This window comes from Pleurodeles waltl, chromosome 1_2 (assembly GCF_031143425.1).
Source record: "Pleurodeles waltl isolate 20211129_DDA chromosome 1_2, aPleWal1.hap1.20221129, whole genome shotgun sequence".
Classification (NCBI taxonomy): Eukaryota; Metazoa; Chordata; class Amphibia; order Caudata; family Salamandridae; genus Pleurodeles; species Pleurodeles waltl.
In genome coordinates this window covers 193112405-193124775 of record NC_090437.1, presented here as the reverse complement: position 1 = coordinate 193124775, position 12371 = coordinate 193112405, and the positions used below count along the sequence as shown (strand labels likewise).

At 41.7% G+C, this 12371-nt stretch overlaps 1 protein-coding gene across 1 annotated transcript in view; it reads left to right on the top strand.

Annotated features, from left to right (window-relative positions):
• TRIM14 (tripartite motif containing 14) overlaps nt 1-12371 on the top strand; it is a 201462-nt gene that overhangs the window by 109405 nt on the left and 79686 nt on the right. The window contains exon 4 of the mRNA XM_069237697.1: nt 137-299. Coding sequence (XP_069093798.1) covers nt 137-299 — 163 coding nt within the window. The remainder of the gene's footprint in view (nt 1-136; nt 300-12371) is intronic.

Sequence of the window (12371 nt, the reverse complement as noted above, 5' to 3'; positions counted from 1 at the left end):
AAACTAGACCTTGCTATAAAATAGAGTGTGGAAAACCTATATAAAAACAGTGTAGTGTAGTGTTGGTGTTAACTGACCCCGTGTTTTGAATAACTGGGTATATATTTGCCAAAAAACTGTGTTTTACATTCTCCAGGATTACACAACAGCAGAAAGGGAAATAAAGGCACAAAAGACCCCAGCAGAGCAGTGGCATCCCGTACCTGTAACATTTGAAGATGTACAAAATCAGTTTGAGGCTTTTACCAGAGCTATTCAGTCTACACTACAAAAACCTCTGCGGGAGAGACTTCAAGAAGGTACTGTATAAGATATATCCAGCAGTAGGCTTGTTTATCTTATGGTTTTTAAATGATGCATTTTACAGTCAGCTTATATTTTGGACCATTGAATATTGTTACTTATTCGGAATATGATAAAAATGGAACAGACTTGTTTTTAAAAAAAAATTAAGCACCCACGGGTAGAGGAAAGCTGAAACCCTTGTAATGTGTTCTCCATGATGCAGTGAATTTTCTATGCAACCAGTGTGGATCAAGACATGAAATGTAAGACTATTTGAAGGCCCCCAAAACACCAACTTTCTTACTAGACATTTCTCGTCATGCCAGCAATCTTCACCAGTGGATACAGGGGACCCTTTCTCTCACAATCCTACTAATCATGCCCCTCCAACATCACTCCACTGATGTCAAAATGTATGACATTGCCATGCAATATGATTAGAGTCTGCATTCTCCAACTGGTCTGTTGGCCTTAATAAACACAGATTTCCTCAGATAAGGCAGCAGAGGCCGCCTTCTACCATTTACCCGTGTTGTGCACATCTGTCCCAGTATGGCTATTAATTTGATTACTATACAATATTGATGTAATATTTCCCCTTCCAGAGCAATTCATAGCCACCTCTTATAAAATAAATAAATTGGGTTCCGTAGTGAACTCGGGAGTTCCTTGGCAGTATCAAGTTTGACCCTATTATACAAAAACACCTCTACTCCCCCTAGATCAGTATCATTTCTAAAATCTTCCTTCCATTTGTTTCACACATATTACTGTGTGAAGCGGTCCCATGGCACTTTCATCCGGCACCAAACACAAGAGACTGGAGCAGCTATTGTGAACAGTCCTTGACACCTTGATTTTTGCTTGCTAATACCAGGGCTGCAGAGGGAGCCGCGATCTTGCAGGTACTAATCACGTTTAGTAGCTGGGCCCTACTTTCCTGTCTGAGAAAAAGACTGAATGTTACATGACTTTTTGGTTATTCATGTATTTTTTTATCCATCGATTGCCAAATTGTAACACAGCTGGGTTGCAGAAACTGCACAGACTCCAATCCACTGTCTGAGCTGCAGTCCAAGCCGCTCAGACCAATCCTGGTGCTGCTCTCATGTTAGGTATAGCATGAGAGCAGTGCCCCGGATGGGTGGGGAGCCTATGCTGGTGTCCCAGAGACTGCTGGGGCACCATCAGGAGAGAAGAGGAGCGAGGTGGCCAGCGTTGGTGGCAGCAGCACAGGAAAGTTGTTTTTTTTATTTTTACTTTCCCCGTCCCAGACCCCACCCTCCCTGCCTGCCACTTCTCTAGCGATTTGCGGTGGCCACCTCTGCTGTCAAGTCAGATGCTCTCTATTTTCCCCCTGGAGCCAAAGGTGAATGAAAGGAGGTTAAACATGGTAAATGTTGTGGATCCTTTCGGGAGTTATTATGAGTAACACACAGTCATGCACAAGAGAAACAAAGCCACAGTAATGCAACACAGGAGCGACAAAGGAACAACCCATGCAAGTGCTGTGTTTACAGGCAGCCACAAGAAATGCTCAGTCACTTTCATCCAGAACTGTAAGAGGAATACTTCACACTATACACTAGTTTTTAAGCAATTATGGTACATACCTTACATCTAAGAGTCTATATTGTGCCACTGAGGTGGCGGAGGTGTAACCTAAAGTAATCCACAAACACCTCATTAGAGGGTCTCTGGTGTAGCACCCAAAGGCAGTGAAAGCTCAATCCATCACTCAAGGTAAGATATGGGAAATAAGAGAGACTAAGAGAAGTTCAAGGAAGGATGGCAGGCAAAAGGGCAAGGGTTCTATTTGACAAACATAACCAGCAGTTGAGAGGTTAATTAGGTAGGAGAGGGGTATTAAAGATTGCCTAAATATGTCAAGTTCATCAATGAAGGTGGCTGGAAATGATGATGCACTCCCTTTTGTAGTGAAATTATCTGAAAGTCTGGTCATAAAAGTCCTGTTCTCTAGGAGAGAGGAAGAGCCACCTTGTCTTCCTTAGACAGAGAAATCTTCACAATTTTACAGAAAATCTGAGCACTCGAAAGGAAGGCCACACTGGGTGCCTGGTATTTATTTGTACTTTATTTACATCCAAACAAAGCACCATTGCCCTTGTCAACTCATGTTTCATCTGTGCTGCAGGAGTGACAGCTGACTTCTTCAGGGCTATAACAGAATTATAGATATGTATGATTTTTAGGATGGAATTCTCCTTAAATAAACTGTTCCATCACCTAAGTGAAGTCAAACTGTTCCTGCTTGTTTAGGGGGATAGTGAAAGAGATTGGTGATTGTTACATAGAGAAAAGGAATCCGTTTATGAAATACCCGTGTAAGAATAGCTAAAGCGGTCACCAATGTGGAAACCAATAGTCACATCTCTTCATGCATGTTAATAGTGTTTCAGTTCCTAAAAAACAGTCCACCTATATAGCTAAAAGTCTTGATCTCTTAAATCCTGTATTGGTATCACATTATTTACCTTATGATGTGAATTTCCTAAGAATCAAAATAGTATGCATTGAATCTATTAAGGGGTCATGTAGGACAATTGCTCCATGTTGCAGTACCCCCCCCCCCCCCCACACACACACGTTTTGCCTGATATTGATGCTAACTTGACTGAGAGTGTGCTGGAATCCTCCTAACCAGACCCAATCACAAGTGTTCTTTCTCTAAAAATGTACCATTGTTTCCAAATTGACACACCTCTGGCACACAGATAAGTCCCTTGTAAAAGGTACTAGTAGTACCAAGGGCCTTGTGACCAGGGATTGTCCCTAAGGGCTGCAGCAGGTGTTGTGCCACCCTAAGGGACCCCTCACTTAACATATGCATACTACCATTGCAGATTGTGTGTGTTGGTGGGAGAAAAAGGCAAACTCGACATAACATCCCCCACAGGGTCCCATGACCACAAAACACTGCCTTTGGCATAGGTAAGTCACCCCTCTAGCAGGCCTTACAGCCCAAAGGCAGGGTGCACTATACCACAGGTGAGGGCATAGCTGCATGAGCAATATGCCCCTACAGTGTCTAAATCCATTCTTAGACATTGTAAGTGCAGTGTGGCCATATTAAGTATATGGTCTGGGAGTTTGTCAAAACAAACTCCACAGTTCCATAATGGCACACTGAATACTGGGAAGTTTGGTATCAAACTTCTCAGTAAAATAAACCCACACTGATGCCAGTGTTGGATTTATAAAAAAATGCACACAGAGGGCATCTAAGAGTTGCCCCCTGTATTTTACCCAGTTCTTCAGTGAAGGACTGACTGGTCTGTCAGAGCCTGCCACTGAGAGACAAATTTCTGACCCTATGGGGTGAGTGTCTTTGTGCACTCTGTGGTCAGAAACAAAGCCTGTAATGGGCGGAGGTGCTTCACACCTACCCCTGCATGAGCTGTAACACCTGGTGGTGAGCCTCAAAGGCTCAGGCCTTGTGTTACAGTACCCCAGGGCACTCCAATTAGTGGAGATGCCTGCCCTCCGGACAAGCCCCAACTTTTGGCGGCAAGCCCAGATGGATAATTAGGAAAAACAAGGAGTAGTCACCCCCTTAGCCAGGACCACCCCTAAGGTGTCCAGAGTTGAAGTGACCCCCTCCTTGAGAAATCTTCCATCTTGCTTTGGAGGATTAGGACTAATAGGGATAGGAATGTGCCCCTCTCCCCAAAGGGAGTGGGCACAAGGAGGGTGTAGCCACCCTCGGGGACAGTAACCATTGGCTACTGCCCCTGACCCTAACACACCCTAAATTTAGAATTTAAGGGCTCCCTGAACCAAGCTAGTCAGATTCCTGACGACCTCTAGAAAAGAAGGACTGTTGAGCTGAAAACCCGACAAAGAAGAAACGGAGACAACAACTGACTCGGTCCCAGCCCTACCGGACCGTCTCCTGCTTCAAAGACCCTGCAAAAGAAAAGCGACGCATTCTACAGGACCAGCGACCCCTAAAAAGCCTCCAGGGGACTGCCTGCATCATCGAGGACCAAGAAAATCCCGTGGACAACAGACCTGTCACACAAGGAAACTCCTTCCAAGGGACTCCCATCTCACTCCAGAAGCGTGAGTCCAAAACCACTCTGTACCCCACGGCCCGTGCCCAGGTGGCCCAACTATCCAGCAAGGACCCCCAGGCGATTCCAACCAAGTGTCCATCCTGGGCTGACCTCTCCACCCCTCCACAACGATGCCTGCAGAGGGAATCCCAAGGACCCCCCTGAACGTGACTGCCTGGTACAAAGATTTCTGATGCCTGGAGAAACACTGCACCCACAGCCCGCAGACTTAAGAGAAACCGACCACAGGTGCAGCAGTGACCAGCAGGTGGCCCTCCACCCTATGCAGTCAGTGGCTTGCCCGAGAAGTCCCCCGTGCCTTGCCTGCAGCGCCTAAGTGACCCTCCCCCAGGCCCACCCATTGAGTTCCATTGGGAACTCGACGCCCTGTTTGCACCCTGCACCTGGCCGCGTCCGTGTCGCTGAGGGTGCGTGTTTGGTGCCTACTTGGGGCCCCCCAGTGCTCCTCTAAACCCACTGTTCTGCCCTCTGACAACACTGGTACTTACCTGCAAGCAGACCGGAACTGGAGTACCCCCCTGTCTCCATAGGGGCCCACGTTATTTTGGCTTCTGTTTGACCTCTGCACCTAACTGGTCATATGTTGCTGGGTGTTTGGGGTGAACTTGAACCCCCTACGGTGGGCTACCTATGCCCCGGAGAATTAACCTGTAAGCCGATTACTTACCTCCAAAACTGTACTGTACTTTCTTCCCCAAAGAACTGTTGAAAATTGCAGTGTCCACTTTTAAAATAGCTTTTTGCCATTTTAAGAAAAACTATGTACATTATTGATTCCATTCAAAGTCCTTAATATAACTATGCAAAGTACCTTTCACTTAATGTACTTACCTGCTAGTTGCATCTTGTAGTTCTAGAAATAAATTAAGAAAGAATAGTTTTCTATTTAAAAATCCTATTGGTCTGGAGTTAAGTCATTGAGTGTGTGTTTCTCTTATTGTCTGTGTGGGTACAACAAATGCTTAACACTGCCCTCTGATAAGCCTAACTGCTCCACCACACTACCACAAAAAGAGCATTAGTATTATCTATTACTGCCTCTGTCAAGCCTCTGTGGAACCCCTGGACTCTGTGCACATTATATCTTATTTTGATATAGTATATACAGAGCCAGCTTCCTACAGATCATATCTCCAAATGTGCCAAAAACACAAATAATTATGTCTTACCAACTCTTGTAAGTTTTTGGTGTGTTACATATTTTTCTTCATATGGAGTATATCATGTTGTACCTATTCAAACCAGTAAAGTCAAAACAACACCATCAGCCCATGTCTTATATACCCGTTTGACATAGTCATATACAGTAACATCATATGTGTTCTTGTAACATGTTGTACCACATCTGTCTGTATTATGTCACCTGCCAACTGGTCCATGTCTCTATTGTGGACCCCTGATTCTCCAATAGTTGGTAACTTGTCTAATGTCCTTATCTTTCATGGTTGTAAACCGCACTTGCGTGTAAATAAACTTGCAGGGCGCTATATAAAACATGCCAGCGTATTGCAGAAACTGCCGGCCCAAGTGACCAACGATGTTGTGCTTCTAACGTAGTTCATTTAGAAACAATATCTTTTTTGTGACCACACATTATAACACATGCCTAAAAATCACGGCATCTCCAAGTACATGTTTGCAATACTATCAAATGGGTACATTTCAATAAATAAGTGCATCACACTATCTCAGTAACTCATGTGCACTCACTACAACTTTAACATATTATAGGACCAGACTTACTTAATTTCTAATACATAGCCCCCCATTACGATAAACCTCTAGGTTAAAAAGTATTCTCTAGCATCAGTCTCATACCTGGGACAGTGCTCCCGATTTGCGCAGTGTCTTGCCAAAAGTAGCTTGGTACTCCAGCGCCAGCTTGGAGTTACCTATTATATCATAGGAGGCCTCATGCCGAGTAACATCAAAATAGGACGAAACAAAGCTAGCATTCAGCCATAAGTAACATAGTAGTCGGACTATGCATATAAACAAAGCAATCATTCAGCCATGTGTAAAATAATAGTAGGACTAAATAATTGTACACTTGCACAATCTTAAACATCCAGAAAATTTTCAAAGTCACGTCCGGTACGTGCAGCTAGTCCTCAGTGGCGCTCAATATGAAACTACCAATAGGTGATATAGAGTATCAAGCAAGTATCAGTATAGAAACTGAATGTGATATAATATGTCCTCTTGCATCACATTATGGATAGGTGGCTGCTAAGTAGCTGTGTATGGTCTCTCACTGTCAGCCATTCTAACTTTGTTGTACTGGCTTACAGTATTGGGGCCGGATTTACAAAAGTAAACTTAATCGAAAAGTCAGAGTTTACAACAAAAGTCTAAGTTTAGACCTAAAATCTAACTTTACTTGTAGTAAAGTTAGACTTTTGGTCTACACTTACACCAAAAGTCTAAGTTTACTATGAGTAACGTTAGACTTTTAGTCGAAGTTTAGACCTTTAGTCTAAATTTACACCAAAAGTTTAAACTTAGACCAAAAATCTAACTTTACTACAAGTAAAGTTTGACTTTAGCTCCAAATTTAGACTTTGGTGTAACCTTAGACTTTTGGCCTAAGTTTACCTTTGTGAATCCGGCCCTAAATGCGGAGAGGAAGGCATTAACAGCAATTTGAAAGAGAGAATACACCTAAGAAATAGACAGGGTGCAATCTGTTAAGAGGTAAAGGGGTGATTACTAAAATAGAGTATAAAGAGTGTAGGCTCCCGAAGACCACATTAGGAATTATGTATTCTCTATATAAATATTATAGCATTGTATAGACAATTCATACCCCCATTGTTCACACACTATACATTATCATTATTAATAACCAACCTTATGCTTCATATCAATACAGATAACCCAATCTCATACATTGCTAGTTATTGTCTTATCATATGTCTATTAGTCAGTATAATATTTTATGTGTGTAGGAGTGCTTAGTAATGTATGTCCAGTAAACCAAACAGTGTCTATATTACATTATCCTCACTGTATATGTGTAGGTTTATGTATGATCAGTATAAAATGATGGTTGCAACCAGTAGTGTATCTGCAATAAAGCTGGGTCTATTCACAATCCCTGGTCTAAACTTTAGGATAAAACGTATCTCCCAAAGCAGTATATATACCTATTTACATCAATCTTTTCATACGTATTAACTCAATCACCCAAAAAATAATGTAGTTTGTGGTCAACATTCAGAACTTTCTCTACACCTTTAAGTCTCATTATCCATAATGCCTTACGTCATTGTAATTGTAATTCTCGGTTGCCACCTCTTTTGTGTGGTTGGACAATATCTATCCTGTGATACTGAAAGTTCTTATGAACTTGTTTTGCACATGTTTGAGTTTGAAGAGCAAATGGATTTCTTTTATCTCCTTGTTTGACCACTCTAAAATGTTCTGCAGTTTTCTCTCTAACAGTTCTGATGGTGCTACCGACATATATCTTGTCACATCCGCAGATCAGGACACATACCACATAACATGATGTGCAACCGATATTCTCTCTTATATGGTATAGTGGACTATTATTATATGTAAATGTTGTTAGCTCTCTGGTAATCCTACAACTGGTACATGCACCAAATTTATAGAAGCTCTTGCCCCTTAATTGGAGCCAATTGTCTTGTGGCATGTTACTAGGGTAACTTGAACTAATTATATGGGCCTACCTTTATAGAGTGTGATATTGGCATGTTTTGTGATGTAAGGTTCCATCTTTGTATCCTACCGTAAAAGGTTCCAATGTCTATTAAGACCTTTGCTCACCTCTTTGGTATTTCTACCAAATGTGGATATCAACCTAATCTCATCTGGAAATCTCTTGGTTGTGGTGTTACCATCTATGAGTGTTGCATCTCTATCCAATCTGAGGCCTTTCTTATACGCTTTTCCAACAGTGCCTGTGTGATAACCTCTGATAAGAAATCTCTGTTTAATGTCCATTGAGTTTTCTCAGAAATTCTTTTCTGAACTACAATTCCTCCTTGCCCTAGTCATCTCCCCATATGAAATAGCTCATATCTGGTGTCTGGGGTGGGCAGTGGTTGCACACAAGACCGCATTGCAAGAAGTTTCTTTATGGTACACGCAACTTCCTAGTTTTGATCCAAACACATATAATTCTACATCATGGCACTGGATCTTTATGAGGCACAATTAACAGTGAAGGACATATTACATCAAATATGTTGTAAATGCATGTAAATCATTCACGGTCCCTGTCCAAACAATCAGGACGTCATCAGTATATCACCACGAGTCATGGATGTATTGTACCCATTCTAGACCATTAGGGCCCCAGACCCACTTCCTCTCAAGCCAATCCATAAAGAGATTGGCATAAGATGTAGTGAATCGGGAACCCATCGCGGTTCCACATATCTGGTGGTACCATTTACCCTCAAACAGAAAAACATTATTATCCAATACTAGCCGGATCATTTCCAAGAGCATCTCAGTATGGGAAAGAAATTCAGTAGGTCTCTTGTTAAAAAAAATGTTTCATGACAATCACACTGTTGTACATAGCTGTTTCCTGATAGCAAATTGCAAAAATGTGCTATTAGGAAATCGCAAACATTAAGCTATGTACATCTGGCCCTACATTATTTCTAGTTTACAGTTCCACGTCCGTAAATATATGTCCCTACCAACCCAATCATGTGCCCTGGCCCTATGCACCTGATACATTTCTGCACAAGAACCAGGAATTGCCATGAAGGTATGGTACCAGAACATCATTGTCGGAATGCTGTGGGACTGAAATATAATTTGGGCTGTTTCAACAATAGGGATTCACTCCATGTGTTGAACCTCTCTTAAACATCCATGATATTCAATATGGAGTGCTACAATTGAGTATCCTTGGACAATGGATGCAGCATTTATACAGTACAAGCTACCTTGAAACAGAGTCTCTTGTGCACTACTTTAAACATGCATGATACTTCATTATATTTATGTTATTCAGGAATCAAAATTGCTGCATAAAGTATTCTTGAGTAATCACATATTACAATGAAGATTCTTTTTAAAGCATCATCATTTTATAATGTTTGTGTGATCATAAAAAAAATTCTTGTCATTCATTATACTGTTGCTTCTTTTATTAAAGACTTTGCAATTTCCTCATTTTATATTTACATAGACCATTTATATTTGTCATTGTATTTAGCATCCAGTATGGCTCTTTGTCAGGGGAAAATTGATAGTGCAACAGTATTACTAAATCTTTAAACATTCAAGTGATCCGATCAGGACCAGAAATATCCCTGCTGTGCCGGCGTGCAAAACATAGGGAGGCACCACCCCACACCGAGCCAAGGACAAGGACTGAAAAACAAATAAAAAGATGCATTGGCATAAATAACATACCCAGTATCAAGCTTCATTAGATTTGGTCTTAAAAGTGGATCATCACCTCATCAAGAGAGGAAATGAAGAGAAAACTGGCTGTAGTTACAGGAGGTCGTAGAATGAATTTAGGAGAGGACTTTTTGGATACCACTTTTATGAGATAGTTTTTTTTTTGTTTTTTTTTGCCACTTTCCTGGTCTCTCTTCCTGTGCTCGTCTTGCCCCTTGTCCCCCTTTCCTTGTTCTAGTACCCACTGTCCCTCATTACTCTCAATTGACTTCCCACTGTTTTCCTCTCCTCTCTCCTAGCGTAAAAGACCTGTTGTTTTACACCTAATTGTGAACTGCTCCAGCTACATAAAATCTTTGGGGAACTTGCCAGGACTGTTAAATTGTACCAGATGTGGTATTGACCACAGATATCTATTTTACGTTTCATTTGCAATGCACTGACGACTTTGTGGTATGTGATGGCAGATACAAAACGCTTTAAAAGAAGACTGCTCAGTAGAATTAGTGTGGAAATCTGAATATCGTACTATGCTATACTGATTTGAGGGCCTCATTTACAAAGTTTTGGTGCAGGGAAGGGTCAGAAGCCTTTATGCTGCACCGCCCTCCATCAAAAACCAAAGGGCAGGAAAGCGCTGTATCTGCAGTATACAGCGCATTCCTGCCCTTGTCTCCTGCACTGGTGCACAAACTGCTGCCATTTGCCAATGCAGGCACCCTTGCACCACGGTGCAAGGATACCTGTGTTGCAGAGATGATTGTTTTTGTGCAGGAAGGGACATCTTCCTGCACATAAACAATCAGAAGAGGCGTTTTCGTCTTTCTCTGTGTGCTGCAGAATGCAGCACACATAGAAAGAGGAATAAATGGGGAAAAAATTTGTTATTTCTCCCTGTTGCACCATCCTTACGCCACCCCTTGGGTGGCATAGGAAACTGATGCATTCCCAGGTTTACAGAGTCTTGTAAATATGGGAATGCTTCAGAGTCCATGGTGTTGCGTGGGAACACCCACAGCAACACCCATGAAACACCCCTTTCACGCAGAGTAATGCATGAAAGAGGGCCATATCTACAAAGCCATGTAAAGTCACGCAAAGTGGCTTTGCGTGGGCTTGTAGCTATGGCCCAGCAGCCTGCACCGCCGGTGTGTCAAAAAAAGTGATGCACTGGCAGCGCAAGCCACGTCTAACTGATGCCATGTATTTTGGGGCTGACAAGAGGTGTTTTTTCTCTAGATTATCAGTGGCTGTGAGGTTTTTTGGACCCTCAAAACAAAAACTCAAGCAAGTTAATCACTTGTAGAAAGCAAATCGTGCTTTAAGCTATTGACCTCACAATACAATTGTGTGCACTGTTTAGCTGCAACTAATGCAATCATTGAGGATATTAAATTAGTACAAAAGCTGCCTTTGCTGTGAGATGCACCTGGATGCAAGTGTATTTTACCAATAGGGCTTTTCTCTCAGCAAGGCAGAGGGGTAAAATTAGCAACAAGTGTAATAATTAATCCTTTATCCATGTCATACAAACAAAAAACTGAGAAACGCCACCTTAGAGCAAGGCCTAATCTGATTTTCAATAAAGAGTGCCTCATTTCGGGATTAAGTACAAACAACAAATGTTCATTTATTTCCAGCTTACAACATTGATATTTCAGCAGGGAAGGGAACCCTTTCCTCCTCATATACCTCATACCACTTTTCAACTAATGCATTGTATGATTTTGTTTTCCTGGTTTATTAGCAGGTTGAATGGCTGGTGGGCAAAATTCCTTAGCCCCCTATCTACTACGTTTGACACAAGCCCACCAGAGGATACTCTAGATTGATTGATCATTGTTTTTAGGAACTGAGAACGAACCAGTCACACAGTCCTGTGATCATTAGCTCAGAGTTGATAAAGCATACATTTCTAAAACCTAAAACATCATAAGGCATGCTTCATACATTTCTCCTTGAGATAATGCAGCTTAAAGTTGTGGTTCAGGAATTGATAAATCCGTAAAACCAGAGGCAGGCTATGCCTGTAAAGGGGTTTATCCAATGGGAAGCAGACAGTCTGCCCTAAAGATGGTTACATATGGAAAGTTCACGAGTTGCCATCATTATATTGGTGTCCACTTCAGTTTTAAATCTTGAGAGAAAATTACACTCAAATATTGGTACTTAATCACAATTTTCACCTGATCTGTGCCCCAACACAAAGCAGCTGACATTAAGGTAATTTTTCTCCTTGCCACTCCTTCTCACCAAATGACCTGTGTCTTATTAGTTTTGTTTTTCAAGGCAGTGATTTTGCAATATCCAACTGCTTTTAAGGCCCAATGGGTGCACTACCTACAACTACGAGGTCATAAACATAGAGGAAGATATGCATTGTAGTTGTTAAACCTTTTGGAGGAGCACACTTTTTAGGAGCAAGGGCCTTAGAGTGTGCAGCAAAGAACAACAACAAAAAAAAACCCGGGAGCCATTACGCACCCTAAATTCCAGACTACTTTGAGGCTTAAATTTCTTGAATATTGACTTTAGAAATTCAGTTAATTCTGCACCCAATTACCTATATTGTGTTTCTGTACCAGAAACAATAATCTA